Source organism: Hydra vulgaris, chromosome 03, assembly GCF_038396675.1.
Source record: "Hydra vulgaris chromosome 03, alternate assembly HydraT2T_AEP".
NCBI lineage: Eukaryota > Metazoa > Cnidaria > Hydrozoa > Anthoathecata > Hydridae > Hydra > Hydra vulgaris.
In genome coordinates this window covers 31,996,104-32,019,700 of record NC_088922.1, presented here as the reverse complement: position 1 = coordinate 32,019,700, position 23,597 = coordinate 31,996,104, and the positions used below count along the sequence as shown (strand labels likewise).

General features: G+C 27.9%; 1 protein-coding gene across 1 annotated transcript in view; it reads right to left on the bottom strand.

Annotated features, from left to right (window-relative positions):
• Positions 1 to 23,597, bottom strand: part of LOC136078093 (cathepsin O-like) — a 64,075-nt gene that overhangs the window by 21,446 nt on the left and 19,032 nt on the right. The window contains exons 5-9 of the mRNA XM_065792930.1: positions 19,911 to 19,924; positions 19,348 to 19,498; positions 19,089 to 19,162; positions 8,486 to 8,530; positions 7,759 to 7,853 (exon numbers count right to left, since the gene is read on the bottom strand). Of these exons, the coding sequence (XP_065649002.1) occupies positions 7,759 to 7,853; positions 8,486 to 8,530; positions 19,089 to 19,162; positions 19,348 to 19,498; positions 19,911 to 19,924 (379 nt within the window). The remainder of the gene's footprint in view (positions 1 to 7,758; positions 7,854 to 8,485; positions 8,531 to 19,088; positions 19,163 to 19,347; positions 19,499 to 19,910; positions 19,925 to 23,597) is intronic.

Here is a 23,597-nt window from a genome sequence, read left to right as displayed (position 1 = left end):
TGGTTTGTAGCATTGAAAATAGAGATTGTATGCTGCATAGCTGCGATAAATGTCCTGCTAAAAAGGTTTTGTTAGACTACATTGACACTTTGTTTACAGAAAAAGAAATTAGTAAAGTTAACTTTTATCAATGGCAAAAATCAAATTACCAATGTACTTTAGTACCAGCAACTCTACCTTTAGATGAATTTATTGAAATGGTTTATGAACAGTTAGATAGTTTACGAGTGCATCATTTTATATCAAAAAGTCAAGCCACCTACTACCAACATTTGAAAACTAATTTAAAAGAAAATCAAGCTTTGGTTCTTCTTGACTTTGCAGAAAACTATAGTTTTCTAATACAGGATGCAGTGCAAGGTTTTCACTGGAATAACAGCCAAGCAACTGTGCACCCCTTTGTTTATAAAAGATGGAAAACTTGATAGTCAAAGTTATTGTGTTATATCAGATCATCTGAAACATGGAACAGATGCTGTTCATTGCTTTATTGGTAATGTTATTGATAAACTTAAACAATTACAAGCATTTGAACACATTATCTATTTTAGTGATGGAGCTGCATCACAATATAAAAATTACAAAAATCTTATCAACTTATGCTACCATAAACACGATTTTGACATGACTGCAGAGTGGCACTTTTTTGCAACATCGCATGGTAAAAGCCCTTGCGATGGTGTTGGTGGAACAGTGAAACGTCTTGTTGCACGAGCCAGTCTACAATCACTAAATGATCCTATTGACACACCAAGCAAAATGTACAGCTGGTGTGTTTAACACGTCAAAGGAATATCTTTTTTTTTTGTTGACAAAGTTTCAATAGAAACACATACTACAAACTTCAATTTGGAAGAGAGATATCGTTCTTGTTCGACAATACCTGGGACACGAAACCACCACAGTTTTATCCCAATGTCACTTACCTCAATAAAAATAAGAAGAGTCTCATTTGATATTATTTGCACTAATGTGGATTTTTCTACTTGCAGAATTTATATTAATAAAATTTCCAGTTACTCACCAGGAGAATATGTGGCCTGCGTTTACGATGCTCAATGGTATTTAGGAAATATTCTCAGTATTTCAGAAGAGCATCAAGATCTTAATATGAAATTCATGAAAAAGTCTTTATGTAACAAGTTTACGTGGCCATGCAGAGATGATCTTTGTTGGGTACCTCTAATGCATATTTTGTGCAAAGTGCAATCTCTTAAAGTCCAGTCAAACAGTGGAAGATTTTATAATATTGACTTAAAAGAAATCAATGAGATTATTTTATTATTTGAGAAATTTAACTTTTTGTAAATTTTATTATTTTTGTTTATTTTCTTAAAAACATTTTGTTTGTTTTTCATTAAAAAAATTATTGTATTATAAATAGGGGAGGGGACTTTATCTATTGGGATTTAAAAGTTCTTTATCTAAAGGGATTAAAAGGCTTAAAGCATTGATATTTTTTAATTGATATTTCATAATAAATAACATTATATAATTCAATGCATTTATTTATTATGTCAATTTCAGAATTTTATGGAAAATTTACCTGACTTTTAGAGACTACCTTTTGGGGGTTATAAATAAGCGCCCATTAATTTTTTTGGTTTTTATTAATTAACAGTCTTTAATTGATGCGTATAAAAAATTTTATAAAAAAAAAAAAAGTGCCATCTTAGGTAACAGATGCTTTGCATCACAGATCAATTTTACGAAAATCTCGATCTGACTCATTTTGGAGACCTATAACTTTTGAATGCAGCTCTTTAATCAACTGATTTTTTTAAAAATGTTTATCCACCACATGTAGATCAGCAGGCAATTTGATTTGTATTAACTTTGTAACTAGTTTTTAAGATTAAGGTCTTTAAAATCACAAAAAAACTTATTCTTAAAACAAAAAATATCAACTTTAGCCCGCCATTATGGAAAAAGTTAAGATGCCAGAAATAATATTTTTTTCTTTTTTCAAAGTATCCACAGCACACTTGCTATCTTATAATAATTGAAGTATAAAACTAACTTGTTCAAAAGTTATTGGCTGTTAAAAATGATGAAAAAACCCTTTTTTCTTGTAGAGTGAAGTTTTATGCAAAATAGCCCACTACTTAAATAGCGTTTTCTCAAGAACCATATTAGATATTGATCTAAAATTTTCAAAACATGCTTTTAACATATATATGTACAAAATCAAAAAGTTTCAATAAAATCTGAGATGGTCCATAAGGGACCTTTCACCACTTGGCATGGAATGACCCATTTGCAATTACAATTTATATATTCTCATTTACATATTACGATTTCTTAATTAAAATTTATGTATTCTTAATTACTTAATACGATTTCTTGCTTACATGTTGTGTTTCTAAATTACATATTGGGATTTCTTAATTAGAACTTTTATGTTCTCAATTACATCTTTAAAAGATGTATACTTTCAAAATTATTTAACAAATGCTTATCAGAGACAAGTTTTCCAGCCTGCTGGTAAGCAGCATCTGTTATCCCTATTTTCAAAAATTCTGGAGAGCAATCTGACTCATTTAACTACCATCTCATTAGTCTACTTACTATCATAAGCAAGGTTTTTGAGTTTTTAATTAACAAACACTTAAACTCTTATCTTGAATCTAATAACTTACTTTCTGATCATCAATATGTGTTTCGATCTTCTCATTCTACTGCTGATTTGTCATCGGTAATAACCAATAAGTTTTATTGTGCATTAGACAGATATGGAGAGGTAAAGGTTATCGTTCTCAACATTTCTAAAGCCTTTGATAAAATTTGGCATGCTGGTCTTCTCCATAAGCTTTCTTCTTATGGTGTATCAGGTAAGATCTTTAAGATTATAGAATCCTTCCTTACCAATCGTAGTATAAAAAATATCCTCGTTAAACAATACTCTTCTTCATATCATGTAACTTTAAGGGTTCTTCAAGGTACTATCCTTGGTCTTATACTCTTTTTAATTTACATTAACGATCTCCCTGAAATTCTCACACCTAAGGTGGCATTGTTTGCTGATGATACTACCATTTATTCTTGTCTTGATAAGAAGCCAACACTATCTGATTGCTTGGAGGGGGCATTTGAGCTTGAAAAGGATCTAACCTCTGCTGCAGCATGGGGCTCTCAGTAAATGGTGAACTTTAACTCAGATAAAACTCAATTTTTCTCAGCTAACCGCTATCAAAATAATCTAGATCTTTCTATATTTATGAACGGTAATGTACTGGATAAGCCATCTAACCTTCATCTTCTAGGATTAACTTTTACTTCTGATCTTTCTTGGAAACCATATATCACATCAATTACAAAATTAGCATCTGTTAAGGTTACATCTCTTTATCGTGCTTGCCACTTTCTTACTCCGAACTCTATCTTTATTTATTTCTATCTATATTTATCTTTACAAGTCTCAAATCCGTCCTTGTATGGAATACTGTTGCCTTATCTGGGGCAGATCTTCCAATGATGGCCCTTCTCTTATTACTTCTCTTTCTATTTTTTATAAATACTAAAATTCATTCTTGTGTTACTTGTCATTCAATTAAGTCACACACTTAAACTGTGACTGTTCCTAAAAGTTCCAAAAATTCTTATTCATCTAGTGTTTTTTTCCTCGAACAGCAGTTCTTTGGAATTTGCTCCTTTCATCTTGTTTTCCAGATTCATATAATTTGATAATAAAAAAAAAAAATAATAAAATAATAAAAAGACATTTCATAAGAGAGTTGTTTTTGTGAAAAAGATTTTTAAAAATTATTAAATATATCAGCTGCACAAGAAGGTTTAAAACCATGGAGTGAAATGATGATGCTGATGCTGATGATGCTGGACTTGAAACCAATGATGTTGGACTTGAAACTGACAAAAAGAATCGCTGTATCATAGGGGTTGTATTAAAAGGGTCGCGGCAATGTAAAGGCTGAGAACCGCTGCAATAAACAGTTTATTTACATCATATTTAATTACATTTAATATTTGATATGTATATATATTTTTAAATTAACATTTAAAAATATTATATTTATTATATTTAATTACACTTAATATTTGATATGTATAGGGTAATATGAGCATCTTAAGCGAAAATTGGAATATTTTCGAAAATAATTATGCTGAATCCAAAAATTTTTCAATTTTATTAACTCAAACCTTTAAACGATAAAAACTCAGAATTTTTGAATTTAAATTACAGAAAAATATCCAGTATTGTTAAAATATTAAAATTGTTTACTATGTTTTGTTTTTATTCAAAAAGCAATTAAAGACACTATTATTAATATAGGAATGTTAAAAGTACAGTTTTTATTTAAAAATTACAAAACATGCTATTTTAGGACTTTAAACTTAGTAATTTCAATGAAAAACATTATGTAATTTTAGCATGCTCATACTACACGAAAAATCTTTTAATAAAGGTGCCATTCTTGTGTACTTTTCTATGCATTGTTTTTCAAACAAAAATGGATTTGATTTTTAGCTAACATATTTTTCTTTATGAAAAAATTAATTTCATTATTTTAGCACCAAAATTTGGCGCCACAGATTTATTCATGCGTAATAATATTATTTTAAAAACGCGAAATATTTAACTGCGTTTTAATTAGATAATAGCCGCTAGTTACTGCATATAAATTTACGCTAATTACTTGATTCCTGTTATCCTGTTAATTATTATTCCTGTTGATTACGCTAATTATATTGATTCCTGTTATCATCACATGAAGTCGATTCAAAAAATACAAAACAACTTTAACTTCACTGCTTACATCTAAGAAATCTTTAAATATGCTCATATTACCAAGGTGCTCAAGTTACTCCATTTTATTGTAGGCTTTTTGGCCTACAACAAAAAGGAGAAGGCGAGCTCGACTAAAATGAAAAAGTTTTAATAAAAAAATTTAGCCAATTTTTTTACATGATTGTCTTTAATATGAACACAACTTTTCTCGGAGGTTTGAGATCTCTTTGAATTTTGAAAAATTTTATTTCAGTTTTTCTGTTTCAGTTTCAGTTTAACTAGCAGTTGCTTAAAACTCAACAACTTACGTTGTTATGGTTTCTAATTAAAAGAAATAGATTGTGTGCAACTTTTAGCTTTTTAAAAACTGTAAACTCTATTTTGATCATATTATCATATATCAAACCACTTCGAGCCTTGTATATATATATATATATATATATATATATATATATATATATATATATATATATATATATATATATATATATATATATATATATATATATATATGTATATGTGTATATATATGTATATATATATATATACATATATATATATATATATATATATATATATATATATATATATATATAAATATAACATTAATTTCAAATAAAAATATATTTTTAGGATTTATCAATGTTTATTCAGCCCCGCTCACAAAACCGTCCCTGGACCCAGTCAAATATCAACCCATGTTGCTTATTATCTGTAAGAGCAATTTCCAGAAAGTCTAGTTAGTAACTATGCTAGACCACATCTAATCTGTTCTTGAAGTTATTACTTGATATTTCAAGTTTGGGCTCATGCTGACTATGTGATGCTTGCCTACAAATCAAAGCCAGAAGAAAAGATGAGCATTGATGAGCAAATGATTCCATATAAAGGGAAGAACAGTTTATGACGATATTTTCCTAAAAAACCAAAGAAATGGGGTTTTAAGGCTATTGCACAATGCAAAGTTAGCCGATTGACTTACGATTTTCTGTTGTACGATATTAGTTGTCCTTCAGTGTCAGAAAATTGTGGATATCAACTTGGTGACTTTGTCATAAAACTCTGTGAAACTCTTCGAGTAGACAAAAATTTCAAAGTCTACTTTGACAACTGGTTCACCTTCCTTGAATTACACACACAGCTGCAATAATCAGACATCTGGTCTGCTGGAACTATCCCATTAAATGGGACTAGAGGATGTCACTTCAAATCAGGGAAACAGTTCAAAAAAGAAGGACGCGAATCATCTGACTACCAAGTTGATGCCAACAATGGATTATGTTGTTTGCTAAATGGATAGTTTGGCTGTACAGTTGTCACCAACTCATGTTGGAATAGAGACAATGTCAAAAATGAATTGATGGGACAGAAAGAAAATGAAGTATGTTGAAATAGATTGTCCTGTTATTGTGAAAGAATATAATGAACATATGGGTGGGGTTGATCTTTTTGACATGTTGATGTCACTTTGTAAAACTTTACTTGATGTAAAGTTGTAAGTGGTATCGTCGCATTTTTTCTGGGTCCTTAATGTAGCTATCATAAATGGATGGATCTTGTATCATCTTCACCCAGAATGAAACTCCACGTAAGAACCAACTTGATTTTCTAAAGTTGAGCGTCAGTATCAGTGAAAGTCTTATATTCGAAGAAAAGCTACTGCCACTCCATGCTCGTAAGGGTCCAGATCTTTAAGATTTCCTCAACATGCCGGAAATGATGAAGAAGATAAAGACGAATATCAGAGTAAAGAATAGCATGCGTACACAAAGAAAAAAAGAAAACTAATTTTTTTCAACTTGTCAGGGCGGTATGACAACATTTGCTACTTTCCATGTTGCATTTCGCTATTTGGCTCTGTGCATGCAAAGCCGAAACAGCGATGTAAAGTGTGCAACACATACGTGAGACTGAAATGCATAAAGTGCAGTTCCCATTTATGTGTAACTAAGGACAAAAACTGTTTCATGATCTTTTATACAAAGTAGCGCATGCATAAAAAAAAAACCAGGTCATGATTTTGTTATACAAAGTAGTTATTTCTGAACAAAAGACAGAAAATATTTAAAATATTTTTTTGAAAAAAAAAAGCATTAGTTGTTTAATAATACTTGCTTTGTTATTTGCTTTTGAATTAACATATAATGTCGAGAAAATAATGTGAAGTTAAAAGACACATTTGCCATTATTTTTTGTTTCAGACCCATTGACTCCAAATGGAGTCATGGACAAAAACCAACTAAGAATTGTGAAATTTTTTTTCTTCATGAAATGTATTTTTGAATAAATTTCATCAAAAAATTTTTATTTCACTTTTTATAATTCGAGATTTACAGGGTTAAGGTTCAATTTTTAAATAAAAAAGTTTTTTACAAATATACCATTCCATGGAGCTACTAAAGTCGAGGAGATCACTCTTTTTTTTTTTTTAAACTGCTGTTATAACCCTATAACTCTATTACTACCACTTACCCACAATAAAGATTGCAAACAACACTACATCACTACCATATACTGCAATAAAGATTGCAAATTACACTACATCACTACCATATACTGCAATAAAGATTGCAAATAACACTACATCACTACCAAATACTGCAATAAAGATTGCAAATAACACTACATCACTACTGCAAATTGCAAATAACACTACATCGCAACAAATAAAACTGAAAATTCTAAAATATTATATACTTTTAATTTACTTCAAAGATTATAGATCTTATATATATTTTCCAAAATTTTATGTTAAATCTATAAATCAAATTTAACTTAAAAATTTAACCTTAAAAAATTAAAAAGTTTATAGTATCTTTTTTTAAACTTGAATAAAAAACTATTTTTTTTTTTTTCCTTTTTTTATTTATCGTTTGGCTTTTGATGATAGAAAACCCATATTAAATAATTCAAATGTTTTTATGCAATTTTTACATCTAAATTATATTTCAATACATTTCTTTAAGCTAATCATTAATTCTTGTTTAATCTAAAACAGAACAAATTCTAACCTATATAATCTTGCCATGATACAGCATCAACATTAACTGATAAAGGACCTTTCTGTGATAATACACGAATCATATTTTCTTCATTACCAACAAAACTAAAAAGAAAAGTTCACTCAATTGTTATAAGAGCTTCAAGTTTCAGCAGAAATAAATTAAAATAAATCAGTAATAATGGAATTTAATACCACAAACAACAAAAAAAGTAGCTCAAATAAATAATGAAATCATATATTTTATTGTTCATTTGTTTTTATAATTTTTTAAAAGAAACTTATTTTCATGACTGCATTTAGAAATTAATTCAGATTTTTTATTCAGTAAATTTACTTGATCTAAATGAGTAATAATTTCAAATTTTTCTTGTAAACATATTATACATATTTTGGAAATGTTATTATTATAGGCAGGCGCAGTTTTTAGAATATACCAGTTTAATTTAAAATAATATTTTTTTCTATAAGTGGCAAAAAAAACAGATTCATTCAAATGAAAGCTGCTTTAATAGTTTTAATTTTTGCTAATTTTTAAATTTTGTGAAACATATATTTTATACTAATGTGAAACATATATTTTATACTAATGTGAGCCATGTTATGGCTAATCTTGTAAACAATTAAAATATATATTTGTTCAGAAAAATTAACAGAAAATTTTAATATAAAACTTAAGTTTAAAAATTAAAATAAATAAAAATCCAGAAAAAAAAACTTTGAAGAAAAACAAAAACCTTTGACAGCCACAGACAGCATATATTCTAGCATCTGAAGTTGTGCTAAAAATTTAAATAAAAATGTTTTTCAAAATTTGATAAAAAGCAAAAAGAAAGGAAGTTCTATGACATAAAAAAGAACATAACAACAACAGGAAAAAAAATACACCGATAAAGTGAATTTAAATTCACTTTAATTGAAGATTAAAAAAATCAAAAAACAAAGTTTATCTTAAAGCATAGTTAAGTAAAACCCTTATGCGCTAATATATATCGATCTGATTCGTTTAAACTACCGTTCCATAAGTCTTCTTCCTATCATAAGCAAGGTTTTTGAATCTTTAATTAACAAACACTTAATTTCTCATCTTGAATCTAATAACTTACTTTCTGACCATCAATATGGATTTCGATCTTCTCGTTCTACAGCTGATTTGCTAACAGTAATAACTGACAGGTTTTATCGTGCATTAGATGAAGGTGGAGAGGTTAAGGCCATCGCTCTTGACATTTCAAAAGCGTTTGATAAAGTTTGGCATGCTGGTCTTCTCCATAAGCTTTCTTCTTATGGTGTATCCGGCAACATCTTTAAGATCATTGAATCCTTCCTTTCCAATCGTAGCATAAAAGTTGTCCTCGATGGACAACACTCTTCTTCTTATTCTGTAACTTCAGGGGTTCCTCAAGGTTCTATCCTTGGCCCTATACTCTTTTTAATTTACATTAACGATCTTCCAGATATTCTCACATCTAAGGTGGCATTGTTTGCTGATGATACTACCATTTATTCTTGTCGTGATAAGAAACCAACACCCTCTGATTGCCTGGAGGGGGCATTTGAGCTTGAAAAGGATCTCACTTCTGCTACAGCATGGGGCTCACAGTGGCTGGTGAACTTTAATTCAGATAAAACTCAATTTTTTTCAGCCAATCGTTATCGCAATAATTTAGATCTTCCTATATTTATGAACGGTGATGTACTCGATGAGTCACCTACTCTTCATCTTCTAGGATTAACTCTTACTTCCAATCTTTCTTGGAAACCATATATCAAATCGGTTGCAAAATTAGCATCTGCTAAGGTTGCATCTCTTTATCGAGCTCGCCACTTTCTTACTCTGGATTCTATTCTCTACCTCTATAAATCTCAAATCCAGCCTTGTATGGAATACTGTTGCCATATCTGGGGCGGATCTTCTAATGATGCCCTTTCTCTTTTAGACAAGGTGCAAAAACGCATTGTAAACATAGTTGGACCTGCTCTTGCAGCCAACCTTCAACCATTATCACATCGTCGTAATGTTGCTTCTCTTTCTCTTTTCTACAAATACTATAATGGGCACTGCTCGAAAGAGCTAGCGTCTCTTGTGCCATCTACTAAAATTCATTTTCGTGTTACTCGTCATTCAATTAAGTCATCCTTTTTCTGTGAATGTTCCTAAGTGCTCCAAAAACGCTTATTTGTCTAGTTTTTTTCCTCGAACATCAGTTCTTTGGAATTCGTTTCCTTTATCTTGCTTTCCTGATTCATATAATTTGCAATCTTTTAAATCATCTGTCAATCGTTATCTTGCTCTACAATCTTCATCTTTTCTCTTACAGTAACTTCCAACTTTAATTAGTGGCTGCTTGCAGCCTTGTTGGAAGCGAAGATGTTTAAAAAAAAAATATATATATATATAAAAACTTTCAAGTGCTAATATATATAAAAACTTCATTAATTTTATAACAAAAATACAAAAAATCCTTTATATGTTTATTTTCATTATTTAGCAACAAAAAAAAAAAAAAATTTTTAAATTTAAATATTAAATTAAATTTAGTTTTGTAAGGCTGTCGACAAGCACCATCCGTTGGTTACTGCTTGGGTAGGATTACTAAATAACGGGTAACCGTCATTTGATAAGTTTAAAATTCATTTTTTTCATTTTTAAAGTTTAAAATCATTAATCGTAATATAAAAATTTAACATTATTAATTTGGTATGTGATAGAAGTCTTGAAGATTTAGTTGTTATAAATTATTTAAATTTTTTACCACTATCAGAATTTCTGAAAACACTCAATATAACATTCAGAAAACTTCTGTCTCAGATGCTTATTACTCCTCCTAACTATTATTATTGTGGCTGGATATGTGGTTTAATGTGGATAGCTCATTTAGTTAGAGCATTAAACAAAATGTTAAAAGCAAGACTGTTGTGCAATACAAGCTCAAATCTAGTCACCATCAACTAAATACTTGAATAGTATTTTAGTACGCAATAATGTTGATCAATAAAAGACACTACGCTATGCTTTATGACAATTTGTGGCTGTTCCTATATTAAGCCATCGATATCTTCAGATATAAGAGCATTGTATAGCAAAACATACCATGAAATTCAAATAAATAAAATAAAAAATAATATTTTTCCAATGTACACAGGCTTGATTGTAAGTGAGTGCAATTGCACTCTATAACTAACCACGCATATAATTTAGTTGCGACAAGTTGGTAACATTTGAGAACATTTCAAAAATGCACACAAAAAGAGTTAATTGACTGACAGTAGACAATTACAAAAAAAAAAAAACTCAACAAAAAAAAGAGAGTAAACTGACTGATAATAGATAATTACAAAAAAAAACTCAACTAAAAAAAAAGAGTAAATTGACTGACGATAAATAATTACAAAAAAAGCTCAACTAAAAAAAAAATAGTAAATTCACTGATGATAGATAATTACAAAAAAAACTTAACTAAAAAAAACGAGTAAATTTACTGACCGTAAATAATTACAAGAAAAAAACTCGATTAAAAAAAGAAAAGAACTCTTAACAAAAAAAAAAACTTATCATAAAGAAAATAAATTACATTTACAATTAATAATTACTAACAGCAGTCTATAATGATAAGTATCCAGACTAAGTATACATTTTATAACTTTATATTTTACTAAGTCCATTGGTTTAGTATACTATAATAAGTATTATAAATTATGTAATTACATTCTAAGTGATTTAATTTTGTATGTTGCAAAATAATAGCAAGTTTTTATTGCATCAAATTAATTGATAGCAAACTTTTATGGTTAAACTAAAAAAGTAAAAATAAATTATGAAGCTGATGATCATTAGTAATTAGGCTTTTTAATTAATAACTTTTAAGTCACTTTTTATATCTGTGTATTTGTGTTCTATCTGGACCTATGCCACGGTGCTGGATCACTCCAAAGTCACTTTATATATCTGTGTGTTTGTGTTCTGTCTTGATCTCTGGCACGGTGCTGGTTCACCCATCAGTCAATATATTTGTGTATTTGGGTTCTTTATGGACCTCTGGCATGGTACTGGTTTATCTGCAAGTCAATTTATATATTTGTATCTTTTGTTTTGATTGAACCTCTGGCGCAGTGTTCATCCACTTATAATTCACTGTGTATATATTAGGGTGTTTCATACTTTATCGATTTTTGAAATTGAACTTGCATCTTGATTTATAAATTGACTAATATTTAGATATGATTAAGGCAAAAAAGAAATAATTCTGCAGAATCTTCAAAAATTGATGAAAAAGTAAGATTTTTGCTCCAAAAAAAAGGTGTTTATTACTTGGTGACATGAAAAATGTCACCAAGTAATAAACACCTTTTTTTTGTATAGGCAGAGCCAAAACTACAATATTGATATTGGAGGTTGAGGCCCCTCCCCCTCCCCACCCCTCGCATACACACAATATCCAAGTTTTAAGGTTATTATTTTCAAAATTTTTGAAATTATTAGCCTTAAAATAACATTTCATTAGCCTTAAAATAACATAACATAAAAAAATAAAATATTTTGGGGCAGGGCCTTGCCCCAATTTTTGATCTTTGGACATTGAACTATGACTATCAAATTAAGTATTAATTGAACTTGATAAAGAGATTAATAATAATTTTTCATTTATTTTTATTCTTTTTAAGATAAATAAATTTAGAGAACTTAATGCAATGTGGTTGGGAGTATTGTTGTTATTTTTTGCCTCAAGATTTGGATGTATAAGGAAGATCTTCAACTTTAAATGATTCACATAGTATTGTTGTATAATTTTTTTTTTTTTTTAAATAAAAAAAAACCAATTGAAATGCTTAAGAATTACTAAGTATTAAAAAATTATATTTACAATTCAATATTTTGTCATCAAACAAATGGTATTTTTTTAAAATTATTTTATTTAAATTGCAATTGCTTCATATGCTAATTGTTAATCTTCCTTAGTCTTTGCTTCACAACAATCTTCCTGACAATCGTCTTCATTGTGAAAATTGTTTACAAAGCCTGATACAACTTTAGATCTTTCAAAAACTTTGTTACCCTCTGCAAGTTTAGCGACAAAAAAAGTTTTAAACTGGTCAACGTACACCCAAATTGTTGCCAGGCTGTTTAACCAAAGTTTATCATTCAGTTTAGTCAGGTTTAATAAACTAAATATGAACCAAAAGTTTTTCATCACTAATTGTGTACTACTTAGTGGTTTTTCTAGCCTAAAATTAAGAGCTTTTAACAAATTTAATTTTTCTGAATGCCTGAACAGTTCAGGAACTGGTTTTAAGAAGAGCATTTTTGCAACAACTCTCTGCAAAAGAAATTTCTTGATCTAAAAGAGTAAGTGGAACCGAGGTTTCATCAAGGTACCATGAATGTGATTCCATTGAAACCATCGTGGCATCAATTCCATTTAATATTGTTTCAAAATGCTGAACATATTGTTTTACGTATTCTCTATATTTTGTCATTTGCCAACAGGCTTTTAGATATTGGAATGGCGCAGCATATGGTAAAGAAGTTTTAAAAAACCAGACGGAATAAAAGATTGAAATAAATTCGGCCATTGTCTGCACTTCTTTTTTTTATTATTATTTGTCAATTCATAAGAAAGCTACAAACTCAATATCTGAATCTTTAGATAATAGATAGCCTTGGACATAAATGTGCATGAGACACACACCCTGGAGTGTGAATTTAAAAAACTCTTTCAGGGCATAAATACATAAGAGTCAGTTTCATTAGCTTTTTGTAATCTCCTACGAAGAAAATTTTTTTTTATTAAGAACCTTCTCACAAAATGTTACAGTTTTGAGTTTGGCAATTTCTAAGAAAGTGTTAGCATTAGATTGACATGTTAAACTTTGAAGAACCAATGCTACTTTTAATGTTTATTTGGAACCGTTTGAACATTACATTTTCTGGAGATTTAGTTTTTACAGCGGTAAGTTTTTCATTGTTTTTGTTTGAGATGTAATTCATAAATATGTCTCCTGCAAGCCACCTATAGTAAAATAAAGCTTTGTTCTTGACTAAACCTGAAATTGGTAACAGAAAATCTTCCTGTATTTGTAGCAGTGGTATCAAAATACAAACAGCATTGTATTGAACTTGTCTAGTACCACAATCAATTGCTGAAATGCCAAGCAGCTTTATATTTACCAAGATTGCAAATCTATCTCTTTTTGATTTTTTACCTGCTTTTTTACCCTGGAAAGCTGATAATCTTGAAAAATTGCTCAACAGAATAAAGTATTGCCTTTCTAAAATGGAAAAATATCTTACACAACGCCTTTCTGAGTCAACTCAGCGCCGATTAGACTTTCACCTACTTGAGATAATTGTTTAATATAAAAATATGTTAACTGTTTCTTTTCTTTATTTTTCAAGTTATACCTTTGTCTTTGTTCCCCAAGGTCATAAGACAACACCACAATAAATGCGTTGCTTCACAAGTGCAGAAATTAAAATTCCTACCTTAGAGATTTGACAGTGAGTAATCCATTTTTATAAACTTTGTCTAAGCAAGGTTTTTTCACTGCAAATAGAATACAGTCGTCAGGGCAATGTATAAGATCAGAGCATTTTGTGATTTTACTGGGTTCAACAGTACAACCAATGAACTTTTTGACGGAGATAACTTATCTCTAGATCTTTTAAATTGAAAGTTAAAAATCAATTTTTTATTTGTTACAAAAATTATTTGAGTTAAACTTTCTATCAGGTTTTTTTCTTCAAATAAATATGCCCTAGCTTTAAGTCTTGTAACTTTAGCCATTTTGAATGATAATTAAACTATTCTAAATATTTTAGAAGACTACTTGTTATTAGTATTCCAAATGCAGTTTTAAGTTTTTTTTTTTTTCTTTGTTTTAGCATTGGAAAGTAGTTGTTAATTTTTTAACAGATTGTTGGAGTAGTTGTTATTTTTAGACTTTTAAAGTTTTCTGACCAAATTTCCGGATTTTAAATTTATTGCGGTCTAATGTTTATTAAGTAGGGGTCAATAAGGTTAGTGTCAAAATGTGGTTACCCTGTCGTCCAAAGAGTTTTTTTAAGACCTCATTTGACAATATAATATAAAACTATCCAAGTTACAGATTGTTTTGTGTATGTAAACAGCTTATTTGGAAAATATTTTTCCATATGCCACCGAATAATAAATGCATTTTTTTCAGAAAAAACCTTACTTTTTCACCAATTTCTGAAGATTGTAAAGATTAATTTCTTCATTTTTACAACATGTTCCTTTTCTTTAAATAATATTCAATCCAATATATACCATTTACAAGAATAAAAAAAATTATAGAATAAATTTCAAGGTTTCCGTCAAGCATATAAAACACCCAACAAATATGGACCAAAATTAGGTTGGCTGGGACTCTAAAATTAACAAAAAAGAAAATTTTTTTTTGCTTAACTACATCTAAATATATATAGTCATTTTATAAATTAATGTGCAAGTTTAATTGCAGAAATCGATAAAATATGAAACACCCTAGTATATATGTATGTTTGTGTCGTCCTGTATCTTTATTTGATTATTAGTTTTATTAACTTTAATAATATTAAAAAAATTTAATTAAAAACGCAATTGTTGTTGAAAGTATTATTTGTATAAAAGCAATCATTCAAATAGTTTTAAAAGATTTACATTTATCATAAAAAATACCTACATTTTTAAATATTAAAAAATCAATCTATAGCTGTATATTTAGATAGATCAACGCTTATCCATGAGTCACGATACGCTAAATGATAGCAATGTGATATTAGGAAACCATGGAAGCTGGTCAAAAAAATAAATAATCCTCATAGAAAAGTGAGCAAAAGATATTTATTTGAATAAGAGACGATTACTTCAGGTTGATGATGACCCAGATGACTATACGACAACAACATCATTAATTTCATATCAAGTTCTCAATGACAACAATGAAATAGACAGTGCTGATGAAGATATGATTGACGAATAAGCATTCAGTTTCAAAAATGAAAAAGAAGAAAGACCACTGACAACAGTTGAGGGGAAAATCTGTTATTTAACTTACAAGTAATAGTTTTGAAGAAGAATTTTAAATATTATTCTTGTTTTATAATCTATTAATTTTTTGACGATAAAAAAAAGCGTTATTTAAATAAGAAATTATAAAAAAATATAATAATAATTATTAATTAATTTATGAAAACAATTAACTATTAAAAAAATATCAAGAATTATAAAAACTGTTAATTGTAAATATTAAGTTAACAGCATTTTAAATACATATCAAAACAACAAAAGCAAACAATTTTAGCCACGATTTTATTTTTCAACACTATTATAAGAACTTATTAGGCACTTGCGTTTTTGTTTGGTTGCGTTTTTTTTTACCATTACTAGTTTAAAAAAATAGCGATCTGGCGCAAATAAAAAACAAGAAGTTGGGAAATATAAAAAACTACATTGTTGAAGTAATATAAATGCGCTGTTGTAGATACTACTTCAAACATTGACAAATGAAAGTCGTATAACAATAGAAATAGAATAGAATAGAAAGTTTTTTATAAACACAGTCTTCCGCAATTTTCAAATTTCAAGATCACTCTTACCGCCCTGACCCTGAGCACGCATAATTGCGCTCGATAACAACATATTATAATTTTATGAGCGTGATATAACACACTTGGCGATTTTCTTCATCACAAACCCTGCTATATCTTGTTGTGCTTTTGATTGCTCAAGTAGGAAAAAAAAAAGAGATTGTTTAAGTTTTTACCGAATTCCATTGGGAACAGCAGAAAAAGAAAAAAAAAAGGAATTTTTTCATTAACATTCTTAGATACTTAATTATGTAGGGGCAATATTTTTTTTTTCGGAAGCTAAAATTTATGTTTGCTAATGCTATGGGACTAACATGCTTTTTAGATCGATTCCATTCACATTGTAAACTTGTATAAGCAGTTTTATTGATTTCAAGTTTTATACAGGCTTCAACTTTAAAAAGTAGAACTGCAATATGACTGCAAGCTGATCCAAATCTAAAACATAAGCTATTAAAAACTTTTCATTATATTAATTATTTTCATTATATTAATTACTATTTCTAATTAATCATTATAAATTATTTTAATTAATATAATTCTAATATAATATAATCATAATATAATCCTTAATGATCTTAATAAAATTTTATGTTGTTAAAAAAACCAAACTTTATGAGTATGTTAACTTTAATTGTTAAAGTTAACATACCCATTTTATGTTACTAAAAAAATCAACCTTAATTGCTTAAGTAAACATACCCAGCAACACAACTGCTGTTTCCATTTAAAATATATCCTTTGGATTTATGAACATAAATCCAAACAACATAGATTGCTGTTTTTTTCTTTTGTCTTTGACTTGGTAAGACCTAAAATAACAACATTAATTTGGTTTAAAATTTATTGTAGTCATATATCTTAGTTATACTTTAGATTTCACTAAAATTTTTTACCTTTGTTTTTAAAGCACAAAACTCAGACTCTTTATTTAAATCAACATAAAAAACATCTTGCACATGTCCACAGACAAAATAGTTAAAAGCCTCAAGGGATTTATATGCTTTCATACTTTCTCGCTATATAAACTTTGTGATTCTACTAAATATGTGTATATATCACCATAACTGACTTCAGGAAACAGACTAACATTGTTTTTCCAAAATTTCTCTTCAATACCATAAGGATCTGGAAGTAAAACATTATTTTCTAATGTCAACTTCTTCAAATAAAACTCTTTGTCAGGATTAGCAAAAGAATTGAAGTAAGAAGAGAATTGAAGTAAGAAGAGAATTTAAGTAAGAAGACATGAAACTTTATTAAGTAGTCCTCTTGTTTATTTTATATTTTTGCCTACCAACTACAGCGCATGGGCTTAAATTGTAAACATTTGCAACTCGTCTATAAGTAAAAAAGAACAACTTTAAATAAATTACATAATTGAATAAAAAGTTTTTACTGTTTAAAAGAACAACTTTTTCATAAAGTATTGTTTTTTTAACTAGTTTTTGTTCAACCATTCAACAGGTACCCAGACAAGCATTTTCATGATTTTCGACAGCCTTACTGAGTAGTAGCACTATGATTTAAATAACTCATCTTAGATAAAATTATTTACAACTTTTATTGTTATTATTTTTTTTAATTTTATTATTAACTATTACAAAACATTTTGTTTATAAAAAAAACATGCAAACAAGTGTAAAAGTTTTATTTTTATTAAATAAATTTTCTTTTTATTTTTATTTTTATTATATTCGTGCGGAATTCGTGCATAGTTGAGCACTCCCTTCATAAGCAAGAAGTTCCTAGTTCAATCCCCACATTGTTCATAATAGTACCACACTTAATTTGTTTCTCTGGGCAGTGGCCTTGTTTGTCAAAGTTCTTGTTTTAGAGTTAAAGAGTTAAGAGAGGGTTGTAACCACAAAAATGTAGCCTCCTTGACAGTAGTGGCCTCCGGACCTTAGAGAGGTGAATAAAATTTTAAAAAACTCTTGTGTTAAATAACTTGTATTAAACTAAACAACTTTTAATTTTTCAGAATTAAAGTGTAACCAGGTGTCACTATAAAAATCACCATGACCCCACGTGCAGTCTGCAAAATTAAGGTTCGCATTTGGCAATGCCGACACAAAATTTGACCAATCCATGCTTTATGACAATTGCTGATCTAAATCTCTTTAAGTGTCAGCATGCAAAAATAAATATATATAAAAAATATGTAAAAACATTCGTTCATTATAAGTTCATAATTTATTGTAATTGCTTGTTTTTTTCAAGTTTGACAAGTTTTATTTTAAAATAAATTTATTAAATTTTTTTAAAAACATTTTTTGTTTTTTTTTCAAATTTATTCAAGCATAGCTATTCATTTAAAACTAATAAGAATTACTTTTTAAATATCTGTTGTTCTCACGCTTTTCACTCGAAATTTTAGCGAGTAAATCTTTTTATTATTTTATTTAGTTTTAAAATCTAATATTAATTTAATTTATTAGTTAAAACCGTTCATTTACATGTTTACAGTTATTTTATATTTATTATACATTTATATATAATAAATTATATATTATATATTTACACAGCTTTTAATATTATTTAAGATCAGATAGTCTATTAAGTTTAGTCTTGGTATATTTATGTTAAACAAGAGTGGAGAAGAAACATGTTAGTTAAAAACTGTAGTGGTCTTCATGGCCTTGGGATGGTGAATTTAAAAAAAAAAAAAAACTTGAATTAACTTGTATTAAATTAAACAACTTGAATTAACTTGTGCTAAATTAAATAACTTGTATTAAGTAAAATACCAATTAGAATAAAGACATTTTGATACTTTTTCTTCATAAGGGTATTCTTTTTCTGTTTTTAAACACGAGCGGGTCTAAAAACATTTTAAATAATAAAAAAGTATTTTAACAAGAATGCTTTATTATTTATATCTTTATAGTATATATTATGCATTATATATTATATAAATGTTATCATTATAAATAAACATATATATTTATATATTATATATATATATATATATATTTATGATTTTTACAAAGAAACTCTTATAAAAACCTGCTTCATCCAACTTAGTGCAGTACAAGTATTTCCACCATGGCAGCCCATAGATGGTGAACAAGATATTAACTCTTGAGGACTTAATTCAACAATTGGCTGACCAGCTATTGCAAGATATGTTTCCACTTGCTCACTTGCAACAAAAGCCCTAAAAAAAAGCTATATATGTACGCATACACCTCTATATATGTATGATTACTTTTTAAGTTGTTACAATAGAAATGATGTACATAATTTTAATCAAATTTATTTTATAAGTTACATTATTTGGTTTATTGTCATATACTATTTAAAAGACTCTTTTATTGGGATTTATGTTTTTGGATAATTGTGTTTAAAGATTTTAATTTGTTGTTCGGTATATTTTTAATTTGTTTTGATGTATATTTTTAATTTGTTGTGATATATGTTTTTAATTTGTTGTCCTGTATGTTTTTAATTTGTTTTAATGTATGTTTTTAATTTGTTTTGAAATAAATTTCTTTATGCAACAAAGTATTTTTAAATAGTTCTTTAAGTCTCTAGTTGGATACAAAAGAAATGCTATCTTAAATACATACCAGCAACTCCCACACTAAAAAAAAAATAAAACAAAGTAAATTGTTGAAAAATAAAATAATAATAATTAAAGTAACGCTAATAACATAACAATTAAAAACAAATAAAAGTAACACTAATAACATAATATACAATTATTTACATAATAATTATTGCTGTATTTTACAAATATTATAAAATGCAGCAACTGTCATATTTTTCGAATAAATTAATTTAAGCTTTAACTGCATATTTCTAGTTATTCTAAACGTAATTGTTAACATAATTTAACATAATTTGGTAAAATTTTCTTTTAGTTCTAATTAATTTTAGTTCTAATTCTAACTTTTAGTTCTAATTAGCTTTTGATGAAACTTTCACATATTTTTAAGCTTTGTTTTGTTTAGTTTCATTTTTTCAGGTTTTTTTTTGTTAAAGTTTCTTTCTGTTTTTAAGTCAAGCGTTTTTCATAAATTTTTGTTAACAACACATTTAGATAAGAATAACTTATGCTTTTTATTTTTAACTATTTCACTACCAATATAACGATCATACGCTAGACCTGACATGAGACCTAGACATGTTCATTTAGTTGGGAGATTAAACCTAGAAAACCAAAATTTTGGCAGGCTTGAGCTATACTTATGATAGCATTTATATATAAAGAAGTTGATTTACGAGTAGTCAGCCAAAAAATTGACATTTGTTTTGTTAATTTTATGATGATTTTATATGGTGATAATAAGAAAATATTACTTGTATACATAATATTTAAATTTGGATAAATGCAATTCTAACTTAGATTTACATATATCCAAACTTAAATATTATATATATTTATATATTACTATTATATCAATTATTTAACTTATAATATAATTTATATATGTAAATTTAAAAAAATATGATACATAAATGTTTACATAAAAATAAAAATGTAAAATGTAACTTTGTAAATATATATGTATGCAGGTATATAAATGAATGAAAAACAATAAATAAATATAAAATATTATAATATAGTAATATACTTTTGGTTTTTGCATTGTTTATTTCGATCTACCTAATAATGGTACAAAACTATATTAGCAAATCACAACATAGAAAACTGTCAGAGGAAACAATGTTATTTGACAGTGATACAAGTAACAAAATATAAAAGATCAATTAGAGCAGTTAGTAGAGAGTTTAACATACCACATAAAACTCTAGGAAGGTATTACATATCTAAAAGGTCGCTATCTACATCTTTGGTTCAATTTGAAGCTGAACTTGAATGCTAAGTGATTCCTTCAAATTCTAACAATAATAACATACCTGAGTTTGATGTTATTGCAACAGTATATAAGCCTAACACAGAGCATAAGCCTGATAACACAGCTACAGGGAAAGATTTACTATCGCCTAAATTAGATAAAAAACCTTGGCACAAGTTGGGCTATGTAAAAAGATTTTAGGTATTTCTATTTTCTCTAACTGTTTTAAATATAATTTAGTACTAAAACTTATTTAAACATTTAATATGACACTTCAATATAAAACATTGCTATGGTATATTTAAAAATTTGAAAGACTTTTTTTAGAGACTAGGACAGATACCTATTACGATTTGTAATATCTAATGGTAATACACATTTTATATTTCTTTAGGTATTTGAACCTGAGCAGGAAGTTTGGCTGAAAAATGAAATCAAGTGACATTTACTTTAGTTTTTCTCCTAAAGAAGTTCAACGGTTTGCGTATAAATATATGCTGTTGCATGCAGCAGAAAAATTCCCCACTCATAGACAAAACTTTAAACTGCTGGTAGTGATTGGTTCTCCGAGTTCTTGAAAAGACATTCAAAGCTTTCTATTCGCTCTCCTCAAACAAAAAGTTTAGCTCAGTACACAAGTTTTAATCAACGTAATGTTAACTTATTTTTTGAAAACTTAAAGTTAATGTTTTGACAAGGTTAAAACTAACTGCTTTAGATATTTGGAACATTGATGAAACTGGAATCACAACAGTGCAACAACTTCCTAATGCTATAACAACAGCACTTCCTAATACTATAACAACAAGGAACATAATTAGTGGTTTCCAAGCAACAGGTATTTATCCATTTAGCAGAGATATTTTTCAGAAAGTGATTTTTTTCCATCATATTTAACAGATAGACCAGACCCTAGAACTTAAGTGTCATCTGCGGATTTAGCATCACAAAAAAAAGGCTTAGACTTGAAGTTTTAGCGATGGATTGTAAATAAACACCTAGTAACAAAGTTTCAGCTGTGGATTGTAAACAAAAAAATCTCAATAAATTTAATTCAAACGAATCAATATCTAAGAAAAGAAATTTTCCAGATTTAAACAGCACACCAGGTACTAGTCCAAACCCTTCATTTATACCATCTTCTGAAAAAGTGAGGCTTTTTGAAAAAGCTCAACCTAGAAAAAATTCTTTAAATAAGCCCAGAAATCGGAAACAAAATTCTGCTATATTAACTGATACACCAGTTTAAAAAGTCTTGGAACAGGTACAGAAAGCAGCAAAAAAACAAAAATCAAAGGGTCTAAAATGAGCCAGATTTTTACCAGCCAACCTTTAAAAAAAAATGCAACAAGAAAAAAGATGATAGTGTTTAAGCTGTCAGCAGTGGGCACATGTGAATTGTGCAGAAAAAGATGCCAAGTGGTTAGATTATAATTGTTTGCACTGTTATTAAATAAAATGTACTTATATTTTGTTTTTACTTCTTTTTTGGAAAATTTTCTTTTTGTAATTCTTTTTGTAAAATGTTATTAAGTTGTTTTTGTTTCAATCTTATTTCATCAAGTTTATTTTGTGTAGTTCATTGTTATTAAGTAGTTTTTGCTTCATCAAGTTATGAAGTTGTTTTTGCTCAATGCACATTTTCCTCAGAGTTGCAAAAAAAAAAAACATGTTTTTTTTGGTTTAAACTCCTTTTTTAAATAAGCCTTGTTTAGTCAACTTTTTCAATAAAAAAAAGCATTAGTTGTTTTACTTGAGTAAATTATATTTTCTATTAACATTACTGCTTTAATTTATCAACCAATACATCATTATTTAATGAACAAGCCCAAAAGTCGAAAAAATTCTCTCAATTAGCAAAATTCTCTCAATTAGCACTAGAAGCTGGTGCCTCTAATAAAAATTCAATATCCATGATTATGTTGCAGTCCAAAGATTTTAGAGGTTTTAACCATTCTATTGTATTCTATTATGTTGCATTCTATTGTATTCTATTATGTATTATGTATTCTATTAACATTCTATTGTATTCTATTATGTTGCAGTCCAAAGATTTTAGAGGTTTTAACCATTCTATTGGTTAATTTTTTTACATTTTTAAATCAGATTTACTATACAAATAGCCTTTATCGAATGGAGCAGATTTGGCTTTCAGCTAGAATATTATTGGTACCAAGTTCTTAATTTCTTTATCTGTGAATGTCATTGCAGCTTCATTTTCATTTTCAGAAAGATTAGATCCAAAATATCTGGGATCTAGTGTGTTTGCAATGGAAATAAGCATCACTGACAGTCTAAGATATCTTATTTCCAATATTTTTTTTTTTTAGTTGATAAAAATGAAATCAGCTCTTAAGAATTTCAACAGTGTCACATTTTTGTTTGATCTCTTTGCAACTTATCCAATTGGTTTAAATATTTTCAATAAATATTCTGCATTATGTGTTAATCTGT